This window comes from Camarhynchus parvulus, chromosome 2 (assembly GCF_901933205.1).
Source record: "Camarhynchus parvulus chromosome 2, STF_HiC, whole genome shotgun sequence".
Taxonomy (NCBI): Eukaryota; Metazoa; Chordata; class Aves; order Passeriformes; family Thraupidae; genus Camarhynchus; species Camarhynchus parvulus.
Genome location: NC_044572.1, coordinates 120,271,383 through 120,297,917, shown reverse-complemented (window position 1 = coordinate 120,297,917; position 26,535 = coordinate 120,271,383). Strand labels below are relative to the sequence as shown.

General features: G+C 37.6%; 1 protein-coding gene across 5 annotated transcripts in view; it reads left to right on the top strand.

The window, feature by feature from the left end:
• JPH1 (junctophilin 1) overlaps positions 1-26,304 on the top strand; it is an 82,223-nt gene extending 55,919 nt beyond the window's left edge. The window contains exons 4-6 of one of the 5 annotated variants that reach the window (XM_030969938.1): positions 15,691-16,352; positions 23,018-23,113; positions 24,957-26,304. In XM_030969938.1, the coding sequence (XP_030825798.1) occupies positions 15,691-16,352; positions 23,018-23,098 (743 nt within the window). In that variant the 3' untranslated portion in view covers positions 23,099-23,113; positions 24,957-26,304. Of the gene's footprint in view, positions 1-1,881; positions 2,103-15,690; positions 23,154-23,219 lie in introns of those variants that run through there. The other 4 variants (XM_030969922.1, XM_030969929.1, XM_030969915.1 and 1 more) reach the window with 4 other exon arrangements.
• Positions 26,305-26,535: the final 231 nt, after the last annotated feature.

Genomic DNA, 26,535 nt, shown 5'->3' with positions numbered 1-26,535 from the left:
TAAGTCAAGGTTTGTTCACCTGATTGGAATTTTCATTCCTTTTACCAGTCTTGCAGACTTTCTTTGTACACATTCTGATATAAATTCATCTTTTTTGAACATGGCGGTCCAGAACTGTTGGCAAAACTCAACAGAACTATTTCCTGTAGTAAGACTTTACTGGCTTTAAAACAGTATAAATTTGTACTTTTCACTGTTGGGAATTACCTCAGAACTACCTCTCCTGGAGATTTATATTATTGGCCCATATTTACTGCTATCATAGTCAAGTCTTTTTCATTTTTCATTATTTCATTCTCCACCAGCTGAAGAAATCCCAGTTTACAGCAGCAGGACCTCTTGCCATTCATAAGTTAAGAAGTTATCACCTTAGCCATGCAAATAATTGAAGCATTTGGAAAGAAACTACTAAAAAGCTGCCAAACCCTTCAAATAAAGCAATTACTAGAGTACTTGAGTGAAAATGCCAACATCTGACAGTGTGAAATTTGACACCAAGATCAAGAATGTTTTGCCATTAGACAGACATAACCTGTAATCACCCAGATCAAGAATTCTCAGGTGTCTTTTTACTCCCTGCCGCAGGAATTGAAGTAGTATTGCTGACAGATCAGCTGTGAGATGGGAGAGAAGGTGTGGGATCTTATTTTCCTCTCATTTAAAACTTTTATTCCATTTACAGAAGAGGAGAGTTTGTATCCCTTCCCCAAGTGAAGCTGGATGTGTGGAATGACACAGCCAAGCATTTCTCAGTTTACTTACTCTGTTCTCTGTGTGGAAACATCTCTCCGTTAGCTAGCTCCTAGCAAAAGATAAATACGTTTTCTGGACTCCAAATTTTTGAATTTTTCAGTTGTTTCCAAGATAGTCAAACACAGCATATTTATATACATTTGAAAAAAAAATAATTATTCCCTTTATGTAAACAACTCTTAAATTCCAAGGTGTTAACTAAATCTCAGTTATCCCAAATAAACTCCTGCAAACCACCAAGTTCACACATCATTGTGATGATTTCAAGCACTGCCATGTCTGAGATGTTTTCCAGGCTCAGAGTATGTGATACCTTTCTCAGATGCACTTTTTCTGTGTGGTACCAGTTAACTCACTCCTACTTGTACACATACTTGTTTGTTTAAGTATTTCCCAGGAGTCATGCCAAGAGTAACTGGACAGTGTTACTGTTAGCTTTTGTCATTTATGGTAATAAAATAGATAAATATTTCCATGTATTTACATTCATTCATACAAACAGAAGTAAATATCTGCTTTTCAAATAGCATTTTTCATGTATTTGAATGAAAAGAAGGTAACTTATTGCTTCCTACTAGCAACTTCTTGGTTTTCTTTTGTTGCTTGAGCTTTTTATTTTTACAATATCTGTAAATGCTGCTAAAAGGTATCAGTAAGTGTTCTGTCTCATTCTCTGAAACTATAGTTAAGTGAAAGCTTTCCATTGTACCAAATTGTCTTGAAAATAGGTTATGATGAGAAAGTGTAATTTTTCTCTTATTTCTTTAACTGCTTAGTATGGTAGGCAAGCATGCTGTCAGCAGTAAATGTATGTAGCATATCAACAAGCCTCTTGAAACAGAGACAAAAAGAAGTGAAATACAAATACCTCTCTCTAAATAACAGAAGCATTCTTTTTTGTCTTAATGAGTGATCTCTTAATTACTTGTAGCCTAAAACCATTTCAATATTTGAAAGCCTTTTGATAAAGCTCTTAAATTTCAGGTTCTTAAAAAGCAACTTTCTGGGGCATATAGCCTAGTATTAAGCACAAATTATAATTACAGTGACTATTCATCATCCATTGTACCATGGCAGTTCATACTTCCCAAATCCTTTCTCTCATGTTTCACCTTTATGTTCATTAAGGCATTCATCAGAAGCTGCCAAGAGGCTCTACCTTTGTGGTGTAGTTTAAAAGGAGACTAAGAGGAGAACAAAGCAGTAGGAAGTAAAGTAGCATCCAGCAGGTAAGAATAATAATGAGGTACCACAGAAATCTTGAGATTCAGGTCTCCCAGTGATTGATTGCCTTAGTATTTGCATATAAGGAAAGCCAAGTATGATTGAAAAGGCCAGAGCCATAGTGTAAGGACTCACAAGGTTGCAGAGAGCTGTTTCTCCTGAGTTTGTTCATGCTATTCTCAGGCAAGACTCTGCTTCTACTTTTGCTGTAGCAGATATTTGGCTTGTGATTAATAATTAGGAGGATGCTTTGCAGAGCCCTACCCACAAGGCTCTACATTTTGTAGATTTAACAAATGTTTTACTCTTTTTAGAAACCATACTTTACTGGCCTTTTTATCAAGAAGTAAATTCTGAGAAATCCCAGCTCTGCCCTGTTTATTTCCTCCAGGCATCTCTAAACTTGTGGATGTGTCAAAAGAGAGCACACCAGGACAGGAAACAAATGAAACCTGAGTCATAGCCTCATTCAGGGGAGTCATCCAGGGACAGTTTGAGATTTGTCTTCACTTAGAGAAAAAATAAGTGCTTTTTTGTGTCTCTTGTAGAACCTAGAGAAGAACAAATGACTGATGGGAATACTCTATCAAAGGTGTAACAGAAAAGAAAGGGTTTTGATGCTCTGTGAAAAGGGGGAGTATTGTTCTAGTCTTGCACAAGGTTAGTGGATGCTTTGACTGACACATTCATTCTAAATTTCCAGACTGTCTTTAGGATGTGGTCTTGTAAACACGCTATCAGGAGGTAAACTGAAGTATGGACTTGCACAGATTAGACAGCTAAGCCATAATTGTCTGTGTGCATATATATCCTGCAGCAAATGGATACTGCTCTTTCATTCAGTTTGAATGAATAACATTTGATTAAATGAAAGAAGGGTACAACTACTTTGCTGCAGGGTAAGAGCAGTCTGGGCACTTTACCACAGAGCAGTTAAGGTCTGGAAATTCAGATCTGAATTGTTTTCTGGCAGATTATTTGTCAGGCCAGCCAGCTGCCAGATGAACATGCATGGATCACCAAAACAATTCATCCAACCTTTGACCTCCTAAACAAGGCATGAGAGAAATCAAGGAGCAGTTTATAAATTAAAGCTGTCCAAGTTTAGAGATGGACAGAATTTCTTTAGGTGAAATATATGAGCAAAAACTTCCTAATGATAAAGAGTAAGAATTTGGCAAGGTTTGTTAGTATTTTTTACTATAAGATTTGGTTACTGTTAAAGCTTCAGTATTAACATGCTGAACATTGCTAGTTTCAGAAATAAGCATTTTAAGTTTATTACAAGGCAATTTGTAATGGCCACTAATGTCTTAAAGAGGAGCTGTGGTTTACGTTCTCTTTTGACTGGTGGTAGATATCTGTAGTGTAAGGAAAAAAATCATCCTTCCCATCTTCCTCTTCTCTGCCATCACCACCTCCTCGAGTTCTCAAAATGCAAACTCCATATGGACAGGAAAGAGAGATTTCTGGCTGATGCTAATTAACTGGAATGTCCTGGCTAAATGCATGTGTGCCAGACCAGATAGTTTTATTTTAAAAGGCAATTACAATGAGCATTTTGCCTGATTAAAGTTACCAGCCATGCCATCAGTTTGTGCCTTAAAGCATACGGAAGCTCTCTCATTATTCTTAGTCATACAGGAGCCTGTTCATTTTCTGAATTTATTCTACATATGACTTCATCATCCTCACAGATCTGTTACTGGGTTTCTTGCTGTGCAATTTTTTCTGTACAATCTATTGCTTCTATCCTCTTTCTACAGAACTCTGGAGAAGGCAGAGCCTATAGATGTATCCTAATGCACTTCTGTTGTATCCAGAAATCAAAGAAAGAAGGTGCATTAAAAGAAAAAGTGCCAATTTCAAGCTTTATTCTTGTTCTCCCCTTTCTTTTTATAAGTCATGTCATACCAGTCTTCACAGCATTACTTTCAGATTTATCACCTGTCTCACCAAGCCCTGGGTACAGATGCCCCCACCCTCCCTTCCACATTTTTCCTCTTGCCCAGGGTGAGGGCCATCCAGCATGCTGGGAGTCTGCATCCATCCTGCTGCACTGCCTGACACACCTGCTGGCTCAACCCACTCCTCAGTGTTCCTGCAATGCATCTGGGACAGGAGAGCCTGCTTGGGAGAAGGCAAAGCAAAGAGAGTTTGCAGAGGCATAGCCTTAATTCTTCAGGATGCTTTCTCAGTCTCTCCAAGATACTTTAGAGTCATATAATCAAATTATTTGCTTAGGAAAAAATGTGCCTTATTAGTTTTGAGCAAATTAACTTTTAAAACTAATAAAAGAGAACCAGTTTCCTGTAGAAAGATAAAGCTGTTACAATCACTATAATTTTCACAGACTTGCGTAAGTAGTGAACTAGTTAATTTGCATCCAGATGAAATTCATGGTTGCTTAGTAAAGGCTGCAGGATCTGACTGTGAAACTAGTGGGTGCCTGGACTAACTTCAGGGCTGTGTTGCTATCTCAAAGTAACTTTTTGAATTCTAGCCTAGGTGTAAGTATCTAATCTGGCTCTATGGGAGTGTTAATTACAGGTGTAGTCTGAGAGAAAGAGGTCAGTGCTTCCTTTCTCCTGTTAAAAATTGTTCATTTGCTCTGAAAAAGCACCATTCCTTCCAGGACACTGTTGGCCCGCTCCAGTGAATTTCTATATTGGTCTGTCATGGTGTCCAGCCAAGGACAAGATGAAGTAGGGTCTATCACATGGGAGTATTATCACAGTGTCAAAATTTCCATTATAAATCCTATTTATAACCATGTCATAAATATTTGTTCCATGTTGAAATTCAGCTAACAAAGTACTGAGAACTTTACTTACAGTGCTAATTTTCAGTCGAGTATGGTAAGCTATTCTGAAAGGATTTTATTATACTAGTGGAGATTTAAATTATGTTTAAAAGGTTAGGTTTCTCCTGTTACACTTTTAACATGTGATGTGGACCATTAGAAAAAAATAATCTTTGCAGCTGCATTCTGTGTTTGTCAAGGCCACAGAAATAGATGGGTAATGTAGATGCCCTTTTATTTCAAGTAATTTTCCCTTAAAATTACTGTAAGGAGTACCTGGAGGACTGTAGGGAGATACTCAAAAATGAAAAATCTAATTCATAATATAGACCTGAATAATGTAGAGTAATGTTCAGTATGATGTGGAAGACCATGTTGAGAATTTGGAGGAGATGAAGATTTCTGCCTATTAGTTCAGTAATAGTGATTCATTCAGATTATTGTCCGAGCAGGAGTAAAACTTGGAACTGAAACACAGCCAGCACGGAATTGGTATCTTTTGTGTGGTGAAATTAAACAGAATGAAAATTGTAAAGGAAAGGTAGAGAGTCCAAGAACAGAATAACTGGAGGTTATTTTCCTTGAAAGTATGGTTTAAAAATGAAAGAAAAATATGGGTGAATTAAAAGGAGAAATCACAGATGTTAACAGACAAGACTTGTTCCAGAAGAGAATGGTTGCCTGTGTAAAAGGAGGGTAAGAGTGGAGTACTGATACTGAAATGTGGCTAAGAAAATCGCAGAGATTCCTCAAAAAGTATGAGATGAAGAGCAGAAAGTATTTTGTCAGAGGCAGTTGCCAAACTGAGGAGTATAGGATAGATTTGGAGGAGAGGAGCAGTAAATAAATATTGCAAACTTAGACTTGAGAAATGAAAACTTAGAACACTAATGGGAAAGGGAAGAAATGACACTGTGTGAGGTCAGAATGGTAAGTGGCATGGTGAGTGGGGTTTCTCCTAAAATACAAAAGAATAAGAACATTTTGGAAAGAAGCCAGATTTGGATGCAAGACTAAGCAGCTCACATACCCTAGTTTTAGCAGAATTAAATTGATTGCTGTATTTCTCCAGTTCTGGCATTTGCAGTGCAGCAGTCACTCCAGGCTCTTACACTTTATAATTAATTTCAATGCTAGATACAAGAAATTAATTTTGCTGGAGGTGTGGTACAGCTTAATGAGTACTGGTTTTGAAAAATACTGAATTAACCCTCAACCCTCCAAGAAAATTCATAAAGCCATATATTTCAAAAGCAGTAAATTTCAAGTGTCTTTATTTTACTCCTGTTCATAATTTCCAGTGTATTTTCTATAAATACAAGGTGATAAAGGAGACTTCTAAAAAAATTAAGTCTGACATCATATCATATAATCATGAATCCCTTTAGAAATATCTGGAGTTTTAATTTAAGGTAGTAATGCATCACTAGATCTGTAGAATCAGTGGAGTCTGAAACTGTCTAGTTTTTCCATGTTATTTCTCCTATCTATATCTATGCCTGTATATTCAAAATTAATGTTGGTTATTTGCTGACATACATGTATTTACTGTCTTTCCGGTTTTGAGCCTTTTTGGAAGATATTCCACAGGCATAAGAAATCCTGGCATCTACAACCCAAGCCCTGAGTGCATATCCTAGGCTCTGCTTTTTTCTGTAGTGGAAGAACAGAAGGGTGTTCTCAGAAAAACAGGCACTGTCTCTTTATGAAATAAGGATTTTAAAAGAGGTAAAGATTAGAAGGGCTTTGGCAAAAAATTCACTTGTTTATTGAATGTACTGAAAAACAGTTCTTAAGAGGCTGACAGACTTGGCCAGTTGGACAGCAGACATGAACCTGCTCCTGTTAAGGTCAGTTGCCAGAGTCCCATGGAGCAGGATGATAGCCATGCACTTGAAATGTGATAAGAGAAGTAGCTAATACCCTTCCAGGCTGTATATACAGAAGCACGTCATGGAGAATGGTCCCTTCTCTGCATGATCCCAGTGACACTGAGTCTGAAATACCGTGTAGAACTTTGGGGATCATCATGTCAGAAAGATCTGGACATGCTGGGAGAAATGTAAAGAAGTGTGAATTCTACTGGGTAAAGACTGTTATTATGCCACATTAACAGTCTCTCTCTATATTTAAAATTCATCTTCTCAGAGAATATGCACTTGCAATGAGAATAGGATTACAGCCTTTCACTTCTGCCCATCCTTTAAGAGCTTAAAAAAACCTACTTTTGCAGTTAACAGCTGCCCCAGTGATGTTCAGATGAAGTAAAGTAGTCTGTAGGTTTTCTGTGAAAAAGCTAAAAATTTACCTTCTCAGTTATCGCCTGTTAAACAGCCTGCAGGCTTAGAAGCATTCAAGTAGATTATAGTGCATGTGTTATTTGGCTGCGATCATTCACATTAAATACAATGTCTACATATTATCTACCCTGGAAAAATGAAGCCTGTCCTAGATACAGGATTCATATGCATCACCATGTAATCTTGACAGATATTTTTTGAAGTTCTGTCAGTATTCATCAATAGAAAGGCAGGGTAAGTAAAGCAAGCCATAATTAAGATTGCTGGTCACGGGCAGTTTCTGTGTCCATAGGCTGATGTGCCAGTGAGGTGTTAGAGATAGTTGTGCAGCACTCATAGTGCCCTCTATGTAAGGTAAGATGAATTTGTTACATTTTTCTGATGGTGTTGAATCCAGAAGTATAAAGGTTTACACACTGCTATGCAGATACAGTTAGGAAATGTTGCCCTGTTTTGGAAATACCACAGCTACTTCAGTCACCTGCTAAAGCAGTTACAGGAATGGAGCAGAGTCTGGGTACATAAAATAAATTCATTGTTCTTGGTGCTGACTCCAGGCAGTTTTTGAAATTCATTAGTGTGTATGTGTCTACACTTTAATGATGCATTTATAAACCTTTAGAGGAGGGAAATCTTATTTTTAGGGATTCTTTTATCCTTCATAATTCTTTAGTTAATGGATAATACTAAAGTCCAAATTACAGAAACACTGTTTAGGTTCTGTATGCAAATGTATTAATGATAGGGTAACTCAAATTGATTTCAGATTTGGAGGAACTGACATGGAGAGAAGAGGCAGTCTGGTTTTTGTATCAGTAGGAATTGCATTAATTTCTGTTTCATCATCCTACTGCTAGACTCACAAGTTTGTGATGTTACCTATGATGTGAATTGTTTGGCTGAAGTCCATTTCCTTTTCTGTTGCCATTGCTGTTGCTGGCAGCTCAAGTGTGCTTGAGTAGACATTTTAATACTTTCCAAAAGCATTGTGAGATAACATGGTGTCATATGCTTTTCAACAAATACCTGTGCAGAATGCAGAGACACTGGCAGTAAAGTAGTCAGGTCACACTAAGAACTGTATTATGCTGTGTAAATATCACAGCAGAGTAAACACAGAGGCATAAAAACTTGGGTTTGGCCAAAGTCTGGATGTGTGTGACTCTGTACGTGGGACTAGTAAATAAGTAATTCAAGGCTTTTGATCTCCATCTAGTCCATGTCAGGAAGCATTTGGTGGGGGTTTTGAGAAGTTGTGTCATTTTCTTGATGTCAAAGTCAGAAAAATAAAGCATTGGCAGATATTTTAAATATGGCAGATACATATTCTAGCAAAACTATGCAGAAGTTGTTCAGGGTACTGCACAAAAGTGTTTCCTGAGCAGGTATAAAGTAGCAACCTTGATGTGCAAGAATTTTGTGTTTGGGGTTCTTCTGAACAAAATACTTAATAATCAATTTCTACCAGTGAATACTTTCTGTAGGTCCTTATCTCTACTTACCAAGAAGGGAAGGTTGCGTTTCCATTCGTTTTGAAGCCTGCTTGTATTCAGTGATGCTGCTTTTTAAAGTTAGTCCTAGGTGGACTAGGACTCCTTGGGAAGATAAGTGTATTCTGACTTTTACATTGCTGGATGATGATGTGGCTTTGTCAGGTTGTGGCAACAGAAAAATATCACCTTATATTCTATCTCTTTGTCATGTTTTGGTCATGTTGGTAGTACATGGTTTCAAAGACAGCAGGCTGCCAGATCAAATCAGAACAGTTCCATAAACTAAACACATGTAGGCGTCAATCTCCATGATGCTCACGGGTTTAGTGAGTAGCTGTTGGCACATGCTAGCTGCAGTCTTGCCTCCAGTCCAGCATGAGAAGGAAGACCACCAGGAATACTGCTTAAGGAAGCAGCAATGCTAGCAACAGAATGAGAAGCCATGAAAGTGTAAGCTGGAGAAAACTTCAGCAAAGGGAAGATATCTTCAAAGAGGGAGGAGTAGGAAATGAAGATTTGTAATTAAGAGTGAATTAAGAAAGATTCTAAGTAATAAACATTATATTTTGGAGTATTTTTTGGATTGTGCAAAAAGAAAATGGACTCCTCTCCCTCTTGTTTGCATTGTAGTTTGCTTTCCTAGGCCACCATGATACTTCCATGCTGGTATATTTTTAAGGCAGCCAAATGGAATTTTAAAATTGATCTAGGAAAGATTTTTTTATTTGCCCTTAGCTAGGGAAGCTGCTTAATAGCATTTAAAATGCTGGTCATACCTCACCAAAATGCAGTTGCCATCAGAGGCTAAAAGTTAAATCAGCCATCCAGACTTGGGTTTCTTCTGCATTTCACAAGACAGGGTCAACAATCCCTTCCATTTCAATTTTTTTTTCTCTTTTGTGACATGCTTTATTTTTACACCTTAGCTAATGTGTTTTTTATTCTCTAAAGTGTTCTCAAGTACAATTAAAGAAAGCCATTATTCCAGGTGGCATAAGCACCTTCAGATGCAGCTGAAACAGGGCAGCCAGGCCTGCCTATGTGTTTTTAAATTAAGGAATTCTTAGATAACTTATCCATGCATCACTAGGAGTAAGCAGTTCTTATATTGCTGCACATTGACCCAACCATGATGGAGCTGCACTATTCCATGCCCTACTGCTGGATCACTGCATCCATCAGAAGGGTACTGCACACACCTGGAGTGAGAACCTCTTAAAATACCATTAGGAAGACTTTCTCTACGAGGAGGATGGTCAAACACTGGAACAGGCTTTTCTAGAGAGGTGATTGATGCCTCAGGATTGTCAGTGTTCTAGAGGTATTTGGACAATGCCCTTAGTAACAGGCTTTAGCTTTTGCTCAGCTCTGAATTAGTCCGTGACTTGGACAAGATGATTGTTGTAAGTCTCCTTTGACTGAAATGTCCTGTTCTGTTCTACTCATACCTAAGTTAAGCAGAACTGTTCTCTCAGAGCCCTATTGCTCTTTAAGCACCTTGCCTAATATCCTTTAATTTCTCTGGCAATAATTTTTAATTTCCAGACCTATTCAGTCCCAGTTCAGTCTACCAAACATTACTAAAAACATAACCATATCTCTGCTGCAGTGAGTTCATCAACACATTTTGCACATTGCATTGCCCAGCCCTCCATTCAGTTGGGCTGAATTCAAGCCAGCAGCCTAGCATTTAAGAGTTTTTTTTTGTTCCCTGTTACCAGTATAACCACCAGAAAATTAAGAACAAAACAGAGGAAGTACTAATGATATTAATTATAGTTCTCCCTCCTTTCATATCTCCCCAATGAAGAAATAATAATAAACCCTATCTTTCTAAAATTTACTGAATATAGGTATTTGCGCTTCCATAATGACTCACTGAATCATTTATTTTAAGAGATTGATAATTGATTATTTATATTTCTTCACCTACAGTTATCATCCTGAGGAATTCTTTTATACTGGATGCCCTATCCTGAGAAAGCCTAACATAAGGAAGAAAGATCCTATATTAATTGATCCTCTGATTGATCACTTGGCTTTTCAAAGTTTTATTTGAGTTCATCAGAATAGCAAAGAAATGTTATTGTGAGAGTATACATATTGTTACTGACAGTGACACGTTAGAAAACCATCAAAAACATCAGAAGATAAACCAAATTGTTTTCACTGGTTTATTTCATGAACAGTATATATCAACCTGCTGTGCCAACACTAAAGTATACACTTTCCTTTTTTAGTACAGTTCCTTTAAATACAAAAGTCTTAAGCTTTTGCTTCAACCATCTCATGCTCTGGATTTGTATTAGGGTATAATCTGCAGTAAGAAACTTTTTCATCATTTATTATTTCCTTCTCTCTTTGAATTTAGATTTGGTAGATCAGCTCTTGGCTTTTTCAGCAAGAAGACATTTATGGTAGGCAGCAAACTTATGGCCAAAGTGCTGTGTGGAGTTTTGATTACTCAGGAGACTTACACTCCATTCCTAGTTTTGACAAAGGCTTTCTCAGCACCTTTACATTTGTCAAAGATTTAGCAAAGCTTTGAGCATGTTGGTACTTTATTCACAGCTGAGCACAAAATTCAGAAAGGTTATTCAGATGAAACATGTGCTTTGGGTCATTATTTCCTTTTGGGTTAGCTTCCCCATCAGTAAAATGGGCTATTGGTATAAGCTTCAGTTTTGTACTTCTAGATTGTGAACTTTTCAGATCAGGAATTCTCTCCTTTTTTTTGTACAAGTGTTGAGTAGCTCAGTAAAAAGAGGCCTCTAATTAATCTTGGAAGGTTTGCATATAGACTGCAGTGTTCTGGTTGAGCAAGTAACTTTGATTCTGTCACCATTACCCCACAGACAGTTGTTAAACATTATAGTGAAAATGGAGCATCTTTCCACTAACAGTTCATACATGTGAACAAAATTAGGAGGTGAGGTATGTGCTTCACATTTGGAATTTTATCTATAAGCACAACATGAATTTTCTCATAATGATGAAATTATAGTATTGTTTCTTATTTGGATTACTCTTTAAAACCCTGTCTATTTGTTAACTCTCTATGTAACACTAAAGATAGGTTGCATCACATAACATGTACCAGAGATAAGCATATCCCTACACCTATCTAATAAGTACTTCTAACATACCTTGAAATTGAATCACATCACTCAGCATCAATAGTACTTTAAATATTATATTCTTAAAAGATTATGTTCTGGAGCCTGCATTAGTGGCATTACAGTCTTCTTTTGCTTTCAGTAGATAAAAAAATTGCAACATGAAATGCTTATTTTTCCTGAATTGGTAAGAATGGTAAGGTATTTAAAAAATCACTGATGCAATTGCATGTATGCCTTTTCCCTCACTATCCTAGATGTGTTCTACCATCCCTCTCAAGCTTCAGATTTTATTCTGATCTGATGAGGCACAAGGTCTCTTCTCAGCCTTCTTGGGAAGCAGTGGCTGCATTTACAGTGTCCTGCAAGATGACATTTTCAGATGCTTCTTGAGCCACAATCCTGCCACAGCCCTATGCTGCCAATACGTGTGCCTCGCTAGGCCATGGGGGAAAGCATGTGGCTGTCACCTCCATAAAAATGCTGTGGCAGAACCAGGGCATCCTTCTCTTCTCATTTACAGGGCTGGCCGTGCTGTCACATCACTTAGTGGAGCCCTTCCAGGAGGAAGGACATATTACACAAGAAATTCACAAGAAATCCTAGATTTAGAGCAACCATGAGTGCATCTTCAACCAAAGCAAAGCTTCCCTCACCCCACAGCCATCACTGAAATGCTGTTCAAGCTGACCATCAGGCTGTGTGAGACTCTGCACACGTCCACACAGTCCTTTGGCCTTCAGAGGCTATTGTCCCCAAATACTGACTAACTCACACTTCAGTGCTGCCATCCAGTTGCTGGCATCGCAACAGGTGTGTGAGCCAAAACCACCCCGTGGCTCACCTTGATGGAGTAAAGCTGCATCAATTTTGATCTAATGGTAGCACAGCCAGCATGTCCCCATAAGAAAACACACAGGTTCATCTTACCTTTACTTGGTTAGATAACATTTATTGGTTCTGCTTTCCAGACCAGGTTCTCCTTAGGCATTCAGAGGTATCATGTCTAGATCTACTGCTTGCTTGAACTGCAAACTGAAGAACCAGAGTGCCATGTTTGTTTCCTGGTCAGATAATGCCACTTTACCCTCAAATTCTATTCTCTTCCTCATTAAGATCAGCCAGCTAAGAAATGTTACAGGAAAGGATGTTAGTGACTCTTGGCCCTTGGTTCTTTAAACTTGTGCTGTAGATTGCTCTTATGATGAAGGACTCCCTTACCCATGTCTGTAGAATCATGTCTTTAACAAAAGGGACAAGGTAAATCCTGACTGCTCTTAGTCCTTGGAAGGGAGTGGGAGCTGAGTTCTTGCTACTTGGAGTCAGTGGTTGGGACAGGTGCACAATCCGATTGTATCGGATACAGTGAACAGATGTTTAAAAAGGATTTGGACAACCTCCAAAGTGAACTTCAGCAAAGGGCCAAGAATTTCAGTGTTGGAAAGACATGCCTGACAAGATTGGAGGCAGGGGATGTATCTCTATTATCCATATGTGATGTTCTGGGGGTGGGAGGGAGGGCTGCTGTGCTGTGCTGAGGCAATGGCTGAACATGTGATCAGACATCCTCAGGTGTTACTTGGATGCAGCATTCTCTGGTGGAGCTCAGTGTCACATAGCATCAAATATTTCCAAATACCCAGTGCAAGTGTGGCATAGTTAGCCTGTTGAAACTTAACTTCTTTGAAGCTCCAGATTATATTTTTGTTTTGCTTTTTAAAGTTTTTTACTCTTCACTCCACCGGTCTCTTGGTGAGACATGGGCAGCTGAGACCATGGGTTCCCTTCTGTTTTCAAAAATTCCAATAGCTTGGAGGTCTCTTGATGAGAGGGATTTTCTCTGGCCAACTTTGGGAGGCTTTTAGTTAGTTTCAGGAAAGGGTGGAGAGGAATGACATTTCTGAAGTCATTTCTGATGTCATTTTCTGATGTTTTCCTTATGAAAGTGTCCTCAGTTTGTCAAGTGCTGTCAGATATTAGTAAAAGTCAAATCTTTACATAAATGAGGCAGTGCAGAGCTGTCACAGTATGTGAATTTTCAGAATTTAGGCAGCATTGTAAGACTGAAGAGATAGTGTTCCAATTGGATGCTTTAGCCACATAAAGAGCAAGCTAATGTGAATATGGGTCTGTCCATAATGAATAATCATTGCAATTTGACAGCTCCGTGGCTTGGGCTTAAAGATTAGTCAGAGCTCTTTTAGGTATCCTTTTCTCTTTACACCCCTAATTATATCTAATGTGAAAAGATATGAAAAATAAAGTTTATGCAGGTTAAACCCCTCAGCATTACCTTATGTATCTCAGCAAAGATAGAAGGAAATCCCCGACACGGTGGAGAATTTTTTGAATGGCGATCATACCTGTAACTTTATATATGGAAACTCTTAATTTGTGTTGTGCTGCCTTTCCCTTTTACCAGGAAGATTATAAAAAGCTGTGAATCAAGCCTCTAGTTCTCTCCCTCTGTGCAGGCTTAACTCCTCAAAACTTCCTCCTCAAATGAGAACAATTGAGAACAAATCCTGGCTTGTCTGTGTCTAGCCTTCTTTCTTAACAGCTCCCCTGTTTCCACCCCTGGTTTTCAGATATGCCAAAAATGTTTCCTGCTCAAAAGACCTTGCATGCCGAGTAATTCTTCTTCTCAGCAATGCTTACTTACCAGATGACTCAGTAACTTCCAAAAGCTTCATGCTGCTCTTCCTTCCTCTCATCTTCGCACTGCGTAGATATGCATATGCTTCTGGCATCTGTAAAAACACTGTATCTGCCTAGCACAGTTAGAGCCTCCTCTAAACTCAAAAGCAGAAAAATGTGTGCAGACATTCTTCTCTGGGCACAGAATTTCTCTATGATTTAAAGCACAGATAAGGCTTGCTTAGAGAAGAGTAAAGAAATCAAAGGAAAGTTGTGGTGCCAGCAAAGATAGAAGTGAGGAAACAAGTTGCAATGTATTTTTCAGAAGCCATTTTTGAAAATACAGGAAGATTGTCAGCAGTTCTTGGATCACAGAGCACCCCAACTTCTGACTTTTTAGGGAAACTGATCCTGAAATCTGAAATGTGACCTCTAGGAAGTAAAGTGGAAAACATTGCCTACAATGCATACAGATTTCCACCAGTTTTGTTTCTTCAGCAGTGTTTGCTGAAGTCTTACCATTAAACAAGTAAATCTGAGAACCAAAACTTGGAGCAGAGCATGTCAGCCAGTTGCTGTTTATGTTAACAGCTGTACAGACATGCACTTTGATGAGTCCTAGTAGTGAGTGTGCATGTGGGTGTTCAGCTAGAATTTGGGGAGAGGATGTTCTTCACACTTGCTGTTCTGTAAGTATTTTCCTGATGAATGTAAAAGAATTTGTATTCCTGCTTTCTAAGCAGGAATTGTATTAGTGACTAGAGTGGTTAACCTGGGTCTTCATGTGGGAGTGATTGGTTCTGGAAGACAAAGCCAGCATGTGAGAGTTTAAGGCACTTATATGTGTATGTAAGACAAGCTGACATTCCACCCAAAGGGGGGGAAAAGTGATTGAAGCCCTTTATCCTGTAGCTTACAAGAACAGAAGAGACATTTCATTCTCATGGTTAACTACATATCAAACAGGTACTCTGATCATGAGAAGTTAAATCAGTGAGGGTAATCAAGCAAAACATACCTCAAAACTTGCCTCTCAGAGAAGGAATGGTAGGTGATGTAAGGTTAGACAATCTTCAGTCGTTCGGACTTCACTCAGGAGCAGTTTACATACTGTGGCCCTTTTGAAAGCTGAAGATGTAGAGTGACTGAGCCAAGTTAGTAAGTAGTTCCAACAATTACCAAAAAACTGCAGTAACTCCTGTTCCTGAGCAATTTGGAGTAAATCAGTATGGATGTCAATGAACTGTTGGTAACATATACCCCTGCCTGCATTTTAGCAAGGCAGTATACTCTGACATCCCAGTGCAATAGTTTCACTGTGAACTTTGTTTTGACCTTAATATTTCTGTTACACTATTTTTCAGGCCCTGATTATATCAAACAAAAATTTCAAGAAGGAATGGATGCAAAAGAAAAATCTGAAGAAAAAGGTCAGGAGAAACCACCCTCCCCAAAAGAGTCACCTCACTTTTATCGAAAAGGTACTACACCCCCTCGAACCCCAGAAGCAAGCCCAAGAAATAGTCCTCCTCTCTCTTCTGAGACTTCTCCTTCAAAACAGCTGAAAAGGCAAAGCTCCACTTCTGGGGCAAGACTCAGTCAAGAGAAAAAGCTTTTAGCAACTGAGAATATAACACCCACAACTAACAAGCCTTTATATTCAAAAGCACCAGTGAAGGAGGAAGCAGCTGGGAAACACCAGCCAAAGTTCTCAGCCCAGCACAATGCCAGCAGCACAGAGAATGGGGAGCTGCATGGTCACTACCATGGCTATTATGTAAAAACGAATCCAACAGCGCTTCCACAGGAGCTCAGGGAAGAAGATGAGTATGCCAACCCTTCACCATCAACACTTGCACGGATACCACCCTCTCAGAAGCCAAGTCCTGCTAGATCTGGGGGTAGGCCAGATGCCAAAGAAAACAAGCCTGAAATAAAAATTAAGAAACCAGAATTTGCTGCACCAAAGAACCCAGCTAATAATGAATCCCATTCAGCAATGGAGAAAGAAGTAGGAAACAGTTCGGTAAGTACTACAAGAAACATTTTCACTTTCACTGCCCTTGTGCCTCCAAGTGCTGACCTTTGCAATCTAAGCACTGTCAAATCTTCATCTAGATACAGTCTGCTAGCTAACACACACTTCATCTGGAGTGAGGAAGAAATATTCCAGCCTGGAATGAGCAAAGGAGTTTTTAAAATACCCTTTCAGATCAGTGTGACTCTTAATTTCATTATTATTTAAAAATAATAAAATTATAAATAGCTACGCAGAAAAGGAGCGATGACTAATAGCATTTCTTTTTCATGTTAAAAGAAAAGCCAGGGTATGAAATTCAGAATCTCTGATCATGTTTCTGTGATTTTTGGGCCAAGAGAAACTCAGGAAAGCATTAGCTTTGCATACTAAAGTTAGCCTTTAGTGAATGAAGAGTTCTAGATAATAGTCATAGTGTTTCTCTTTTATAAGCATTGTTTCTTTGAGTCATTTTTGGTGCTACTCTACAGAACAAACAGTGTGTCATTATTGATGGGATAAACAGAATGACCCATCTAAAGTGATCCAGATAGCCTAGTACCAATTGCATGCAAAACACTTCAATAATTGACATCAGACTTCATTAATAATAAATCCAGATAATAAAGAGGGGGAGTAATTTCCCACCAACATGAATTGGAAGTGATCTTGTCAAACAAGTTTGGCATCTTCAGGTGTGGCAGAAGAATCATCGTCTCAATCAAGAAGGTCACTTGATTTGCTTTTACATGGTCATGTATTCTGACAGGGAAAACAGAGTAATGCAAAGGCTAAATGTCGCATAAAAAGAATTTTTTTTAAACTGACTGATGGTTCTCAAAAAGTAATTAGAAAACTATCCATTATTTGATATTATTCTGGTGAGGTCATTCTTACATTAATTCTGTTACTCTGATCACATTCTTGTAAATGACATACAAGAGGGCGTGAGAATATTGTCCGTGAAGTTTATAGAAGACACAGAGACCAGGAGAGTGGTCTATAATGAAGGCAAATACAAGCTCATGCAAATCAAACGCTGGGAAGGCTGAAACTATAATTATCCATGGCAGCACAGCAAAATATAATATTGTATATGAAAGACAATTTATAGGGCCTTGCACTGCAGGATCAGAACTGGAAAAGGTTGGTGGATCAGGAGCAAGAGAGGCAACTGAACATGAGCTCCCAGTCTGCTGCTGTTGTTCAGAGATGCTAATATAATCCTTAGATTTATCAACAGAAAAGATTAAGCAAGAGTACATGGGAGTCTGTTCTATCTGCTTTTGGCACAGGTGCAACCACTTCTGGGATAAAATAGTGTCTGTAAATCAGGGATTTAAAATGAAAAAAAACCTTGAGGGGAAGTCACACAAAATGCTGCAAGAATGATTAAAACGTGTCTTACAATGAAAAATTCAAGGCACAAAAAACCCCTGATGTACTAAATCACTTTCTGTAAGTGTGTTTTGTAAAACAGTTTCCCAGGCTAACAAGCAAATGTGTCAGAAGATCCAACAGCTAGAAAGATTCAGATAAAAGTCTTGTTTTAAGTTGATTTTAAGGGTCTTGATTAAATGTGCCATCAGTTTTCAGATGCCAGGGTTTTGGAGTCATCACTGAGTGGTTTGATAATGAGCATTTTGCCAAGATGATATTCTCTAGTTCTGCTGGAAGCTTTTATTCTGTTTTGTGCGGATCAAAGTAAATGTTCACAGAGGTTTTGTAATCTGCAAATCTGTATTACAGCTGATATCAGCCCTTTAACCTTTCAAATCTCACAGATATTACTCCTATATAGGGTAACACAAAGCTGACAGGCTTGTAAATGTTGAGTGAGCATGTACAATTTTTAAGCTGAATTGGAATTGTTTTTTAGCTCTGGTGAAAGTAAGTCACTAGAAATAGTTCTTATTTTTCCTTTATTCCAAATAGTATTTTGGAGCTGAGGGAGGCTTCATCTTAACAAGTAAGCTATCTGAACAGCAGTTTATTGACCTTCTAGAATAATCAGGATGAGGACCATGAACCTACAGCCTGTTATCACAAAAGGTGTAAAAATGATGAGATATTGTGCATTAGCTACTGTTTGTTCACTGATACTGCAGTGGTATCTGGGAACTCCACTCTAAGTCACTCTACTTCACTTGTAGCATCCTAATTGCATTATTCTCATTGCCAGCATTCCAGTATGGAAAGAAGGTAGATTTTAGGAATTCATTTTTACTGTAACAGTATCTTAAGATGTACGTAGATGTATGTGGGTGTTTTTCAAAGATTCTAGTCTTCTATATGTGTTTGTAAATTTGCCCTTATAGACTAAATTTCCTACATGCTTATTTCTTCAAAATGCTGAGAGTAAAAATGCTAAACTGATTAAAGCAAAAAAGAGTGGCCTACTGGCCCAGCAGTCTGAGGGAGAAACAGTACAGAATGACTATTAACTTTGCTGGAGACTTTTCGTTTTCAGCATCACCTTTCAGCTTCAGAAAAACAGCAGCCTGTTCTGCAGGGCTCCTGGACTGAGCTCAACAGTGTGTTGGAATTAAGCAGTGACTAAGTTAAGAGAGCACAGTTACTGAGGAGAAGCCAGATTCATGGAATCATAGAATAGTTTGGGTTGGAAGGGACCTTGAAAGATCATCTAGCTTCACAACTCTTCTGCCATGGGCAGGGACACCTTCTACTCTACCACGTTGTTCAGAGCCCCATCCAGCCTTGTCTTGAACATTTTCAGGGATGTTTCTCTGGGCAACCTGTGCCAGTGTTTCACCACCATCACAGTAAAGAATTTCTTCATAATATTTAATCTAAACTTAATCTTTTCTAGTTTAAATCCCCTTTCCCTCTTCCTAATTAATGTACTTCTCCTTATCCCAGATGTTTCTGAATGTTGAGAGACTTCAGAATCCTAGAGTTGCATTGGGGAATTATTTTATTTCAGTAAGAAACTGTAATTGCTTTTTAGTCATTCTGACACATGATTTTGTTATGCTTTGAAAGTAAGTCTGCCTTAGATCCTCCATAAAAGTTCTAAAATATATTTGTTAAGGAATATAAAGAGAAAAGAACTCTCACTCTCATGAAAAGAGAATGATAAAACATGGTTTTGGAATGCAAAAAAATGAATCTATTAACATTTATCAAGCACTTTTGTTAGATTATCTGAAAGTGCTGTATAAAATTGTGCTGTGCTTTTTCCAGGTTTCCAATGCTAATGCATTAAGAGCACAGATACAGAAGGGAAGATTTTCAGTTCTTCCTTCTCTGTGTCTAAATCAAAGCCGTTTCTCATACCTGAATGAAACTTCAGCTTTCATTTGGATTAAGAACTTTAAATGACTTTATTTGCAGCAAAGCTTGTAGCAGCTTGTTTTAGTTTTCAAATTCGTGTTTCATATTTTTTGTGATTGTTACATCCTCAAGAATGTCTTTGAGTATCATCTGTGCAGTAAGTTGAGCAAGAACTTTAGGCTAAATTTAATGAACATTCCTAATGCAATGGAATTACAAGCCTAGTCTTTTATTTCCTGGCACTACATTTTAGGAAAATAATTTTCTTTCTTCCCCAAATGAAAACTAATCATATGGTTGCATTTTGAACTACATAAATGTCTAACTTACAAGAAGCTGAAAGGGTAAATTCAAGCAGGACTGAAGGTTTTCTACTGCAGCTTCTTTAGTGCACCTGTTCTAGTCACTCTAGGACTGTTCAAACTAATTTTGGCTTTTGCTATTTTTAGCCCTTGTGGGACACTAAAGTCTTACTTGTAGTATTTGTCTTAAAGCATTAAATGCTTATTTCAAAGGTGTCTCCAAAACCGGTGGTAGTTCATTGCATAATACCTGTGTGCTTCATAAGTGTTGTTTGATCATGTTTTAGTGTATCAGGAAATCCTGCTTTGGGCTGAAAGGTATAGTTATCAGAAGGTGAAATATAATGCACATAGCAGGCCAAAGAATATGAGCTTTACTTCTTTGTATAAAGAGATAATCTTTATGATATTTCATTATCATAAAGAGATAACATATTTTTCTATGATCTTCATGTGAACTCAACAGGCCAGTTCTTAAGGTGTCACTTGCTTCTGTTTTGCAGATGGTTCTTGATTCAGAGCATAGCCCCTGAGGTTTTTAGCCTAATTTTTCTAATTTTGTTGTAGTGAGATTGTTACACCTAACCTAACTGACAGATGCATCAAAAGAGAAGTCACTTTCCCCTCCAACAAGCTTAATTACCTGAGACTGTGCACTAATGACACTGAGCTGCCATTAGAGCTGCAGTGCCAATTTGGCAATCAGCAAAAATCTGTCTTGCACCTACCAGGATGCTGTTCCATAATGTATTTCAGGTAATTAACAAGTGCTTGGCTCCTCTGAAGACTTGTTAGGTTTCAATTTTTTTTTTCAGTGTCAGTAAATCAATATGATTTTCATCGATGTTATTTTCAAATATGCAAAGTACTAGATGGCCAAATCCTGAAAAATTTTAATGGTACTTGGCAACGATCTTTACAGTTCCTTGCAATTCCTGGAGCAGTATAACTGTGAAATCTTCAGGTGGCATTCCAGCCTATAAAGGGACCATTGACCTGATTTGAATCACATGGGCAATCCCTATTAGAATCATAGGATTATGGAACCATAGAGTGTTTGGCTTGGAAGGGGTATTTAAAGCTGTCTGGTTCCAACCCCTGTGCCATGGGCACAGACACCTTCCACTAGACCAGGTTGCTCAAAACCCCGTCCAGCACTTCCAGTCATGGGGCAACCACAGCTTCTCTGGGCAACCTGTTCCAGTGCCTAACACCAGAAAGAAAGGTGTTGAACTGACATCTTAGTGGAAATGAATAGTGTAATGAAATCCCATTTCTGTAGAGCAAGGCTGCTCACAGTGCTGTGGTAACCATGTCTGGAGCTGTGCTTTGTTTTATGCCTGTTCTCTGCCCCCAAGCGTCTCATATGCTTTGGCACATGGTGAGTCACTTCCACTAAGGAGGAAGGAACATGGTTCCACTTCTGTTCTGTGACCTGATGGTTGAAACATATCACTGGTAAGTGGGAGCTTGTTATTCAAAATCACTTGGACTAAGGTGTCATTAAACCTGGTCTTCAATTTCCTGGTGAATATTTTAAACATTCCACCATTAAGCAAAATGTGGGTGCTACTGCCAATCCCATTACCCCTATGGCATAATTTAATTGGCATTCTGATAATCTCAGTCACTGTTTGAACTTGAACCTGTTCTTCTCAGCATGTGAACAGACACCTCTGTGTTGATGCAAAGGGAATGTGATGGCTGTTATGGGTAGAGGTGCTGATGAGGTTTAGGCTCACAAGAGATTTAAGCAGTATCTGACATAATGTGTTTTGTGACTTACTGAACATCTGGCCTGCCATCTAAACCACTGTGTAAAGCTGTGTTCTGACTGGAGGTGTTCAATGAGACTGTTTCAGGAGACCATGTGATATAATAATGACACAAGTACTATTCCATAGCTTCCCACTTACACTGTTGCAGCAAATTACTAACAGTAAGTTCTTACATGTTAGCATTCCAGAAATTATATAGTTGATGTTAGCATTATGTAGTTATGAAGCATAATGAACTTCTCCGAGGCATGCCTCATGTGAAAAGTGAAAACACTGTATCATTTCTCGTTCAATATATACCTTCTTCTGCAAGCCAGTGATTCTTCTGTAGCTCACAAGACAGTTTTCTGCTCAGATTTTCTAGTGGGCTTCATGATTTGTGATTTAGGAAAGTATTGTCTAAATGAAAAGTTTCTGCTTACAGTGCAACTGTAAAATAAAAGAGTATTAAAATCTTTGTAAAATCATGATGTAATAAACCAAATATGTTAAGGGCAGAAGAGAATTGAGTATTTTCATCTGTTGGGACATATTTTCAAGTTGATCATTAGAAAGCATCCATTAAAAAAATAAAAAATATTCAAAATTGCTAAAAGTAATTAAAAAACATTCTCTGGCTTCACAGAAATATTAAAATGGTGTAATGATTTAAACTTTCTAACTAATTTTAGCTCTAGCTAGGAATGGAAGGAGTTTTTTGACTTTTCAATTGTTCAATGCATAAGTCTTTAAGAGAAGTGTCTGAGTAAATCCAAACAAGTTTAATTTTGCAGCTGCAAAGTGCATTTTAATCTGTAATGGAAACAGGTTTGTTAGTGCAATGGTAAGTAAATTTTCTTTTCTATTTGGGTTATCAAAGAAGTGTATTCTTTTTATAAAGCCTCTTTGTTATGTCTGTTTTAAAATGGATTGGAACTGAAAAAGGAACCCTCTGTAAGGATGAAAAGCAGAACTCTGGCTTTCCTAAAGTAGTTCACATTCTTTGGTTTGCTTTATTTTAAACTGACTTTTTTCTTTTGTGTTGATGGGTTTGTTTTCATTTGTTGATGCAGTTGTATTAATCTCAGTGTGATTAAGAACAGAGAAGTAATGTACTGTCACCTGTATTTATCCAGCTCATTTTCACACAGGTGATATTTATCTTACCTGAATATCAAGGGTAGTGGCTGTGTTTCAGCAGTAGGGTCTGTTTCCTTCACAGTCAGGTCAAAACCTATAGAAATTGTGAAGTCAGCTCTTGTTCATTGCTGTGCCTGTGTGGGAGGTTGCATTAATTCTAATATCTTTATTTTATTTTCAGGGCCCTAACTCAGTCATGATCGCCCTGGTAATGCTGTTGAATATTGGTTTAGCCATTCTTTTTGTCCATTTTCTAACTTGATTGGAATTAGGAAAGGTAAGAAAGGTCTCGCTTTCATATAAAATATCCGTATCCACCCCACCTTAAATAATAAATATTTAATTTCTTCACATACTTTTAATGTTTCCCACTTTAATTTTAGCTATGCCTGAATGTAATTCAACATAGTTATTTAATATTGTAACTGTTTTGACCCTTCAGTGAAGTCATGACAACTAGTGGTGTTAGCCCACAGTTCTCTGCAGTTGTGTCATCAGCCTTTTAAATGGCACCTGTCATACTCAGACACAGGGAAGGAGGCTTGGAATTAGGATGGGACGCAAGAGAGATGAAACTTGGAAAATTCAGCCAGGGGCCCAGATCAGTTTCTCTGCTGATGGCTCGTGGCTTTGGGGTCCTCTGAAAGCTGAAGCAAGCAGCCATGTTGGAAAACAAACAAAATAATCTGCTGAAGCAGCCCCGCCAGTGAAGCGCGTTGGCTTGTCCATCTGTTCCAGCAGAGTGTGACTAAAGTGGAAATGTACGGAGCTGCACTTTTTGTTGATGGAAGTTAACAGCTGCCTTACTATTTTACCGTCTGATGTTTTTAGTGGGGAGATGGGAAAACGACTGCCAGAGGAATGTGGTCAGAGGATTCTGTTGCTGTGGAAGTGATTCCAGCGTTCACTCCTATCTCATTAGAAGAAATAGTTAGCAACATCAGTCACCAGTCTTATTCCATTACCTGCTGCTTTTAACATCTCCTGCAGTGTTCTGGGAGATCGAATTTCATTTGCCTGTGCATGATTCTGTTCATTTGTTGTTTATGAAATTTGATGTATAGCCATAAGTAGTGTTTAGTCCAACCTGGAGAAAGTTACCAGTTCTGCCTAGCAGCCGAGGCCGAAAATCAAATATCTTTTCCTAGTCCAGGGATAAAATTCTTAAATTCATTCTCTTAAACCTGAAGAGTCATTTTGCATGAAGGTTCAGTAAATAATACAGCATTACTGCTAAACTTAAAGATACTGCTATCTTCCTTGAAATGCTCAAATACTTATGCAAATACCAAGCAAAATTTTTCGTAATCAAAAAAAAAATTTTACATTGGTAGAAGTACATTCTAAACAGGATATAGAATATCAAAATAACCCAAGAAAGGTGAGATTTAGGGTTTGCATGTTGACTTTTTCTTTTTTTCTTAATTTTGGTGCTGTGGTAGTTGGTAATTTGAATTATTATATTGCAACACGGAGGTATTTTGACAGCAGTTAAAGTCTTGTCTGGGTGCACATTAATGCCAATGACAGTTAGCTAATGCTCATAATAAATAATAACTTTAAAAGTGCTAGATTTGTGTTGAATACATTCAGGTAGAGCATTTAAAAACGTTAAGTGATTGTTTATCAATTTGATGCCTTCAGTGTCTTTAAAGTCCATTTATAATTTTACCTCAGCATTAAAAAAGCCTCAAAATTTTTCATTTGGAAAGTTTGTCTTAAGTAGTTTCATAGCCCTTTGTTCAAACGACGTGATCACGTTTCTTTTTATTTGCCATTATACTGTGATTATTGTACCCTATATTAATGAAATGCATGCTTATTTATTGAAGATATGTGGTGTGATCATTTGGCAAGCAAACATTTTAATTTAAAGCTGCAAAAAGCAAAGGGCTTGTATTACAGTTTATTTTATCTCTGTTAGAGAATCTTTCATACAGTATAGTTTTTGAACCTGTTTGTAAACTTTCTAAGTTTTTGCATGGTTTAATGGGCAACATTCTTACAAAATACATTAGGTATTTTTTGATGCCGCCTAGTAAAGTACCGTAGGTATGGACTGAATGTTGTGCAGCGAAGCAGCTCCAAGCAGGGCAGTAACACCGTGGTGTTTTTTACAGAAGTATGTTGAGAATCCTGTGTTTTGGCCAGTGTGGATAAAGAAGAAAGCAGAAAGAGAGCAAATGAAAATAAAACTTGTATATTTATTTTTAAAGAAAATAAAACAGCAAAGTTTAAATTGTGTTTTAAATTTAGGAAAGTAATTTTTAAATAAGAACAAAATTTTAAAAGTTACTGTGTAAGCCTTGAATTAATGGATGAAATGTTCCATCCCACTGTTAAATCACCCCCTGTCTCCTTACGTGGAGAGGTAATTTTGTAACTGACATATTTAATTCCTATTAAATGTTTATTTAAAATACTTTATGCTCTGGAAATAATGGGTAACAAAGCTTATGAAAAATGTTTATAAATTTAAGTAAGCATGTTAGTACCATTTATAAATATGTATGATTTATAAGCTTTTTTAAAACAAAGCTCAAACAAATTGTTGGTATTTTTCTAAAACGTGCACAGTTGTATTTTACATGAAAGGCTATTTATAATTGGTTGTTATACTGTACACTACATTTTGGACAGCACAATGAAGCCTGCCAATGTACTTAAAAATGTCATTTTGTCTATTTAAATTTATTTGCTGTCAAAGAATGAACTCTTTATCTATGAGTTTCTCTATTTATAATTCTTGACCCAAAATGTACAATGTACAGTTTTCACAACTGTATTTGCTCTAATAAAAATAAGTTGGTTATTAATAGAGTTTCAGACTACTTTTTCCTGTTTATGAATTACTTTGTTCACTCTTTGGAAGCAATTTTTTCTAACTAATCAAATAAACAGGAGTGAAGCAGGAAAATGGGTGAAATTCTAGTCCCTTTGATATAATTGTGAGTTACTGTTTTCAACAAAAGTGATTCTGGGAAACAATGAAAAATAAATTAAAACAAAAAAGTCAAGCTTCCCTTTGTGTCTTCTTTTCTCTTCCAATACCGGATTTTATGTCTTTATATATGTAGTATCTTAAATACACTCCCACTACAAGATGGTTTGATCAATTTTGTTTTAATTTGTGAGTGACTGGTCCATTAACAGCTGCTCTTGTGGGGGAATTAATTTTTTTGGGCCTCACTGCTTCTCAGGATCTTCATAGGTTCAAAATTAACATGGAGTTTGCGAGCCAGTATTTGCACAGAGAAAATTTGCCCTTTATCTTAAAAACCACAATATTTGCTGAGCTACTCAATCAGCTGCAAATTTTATTTTCCATTATTCCAGTTCATACTAGTAGCCAGCTGTACTGAAATCCTAATGTTTAGTTGAAGAGGAGAGCAATTTTTATTAGTAGATCCAATTTAATGGAAGTATATTTTTAGGAAGTAATCATTACTGTCCTGTTCTTTAAAATAATTCTACGAGCATGAAGGTTACCTTTAAGAATTTTTATTTTCTGCAGAATACCTGCTCCCTAAAGAAAATCTTTGGCTCTTTAAGGAGAGAAAAAATGCATTCTCAAGAAAAATTAACAGAAATAACTTTAATGCCAAAAACTTTTCAAGTCAACTTCAGTGAGATGATTCTTCTCTGACATTTGTGATCCACAGTGTATATGTTCAGAAATGAAAGTAAAGTGTCCATTAA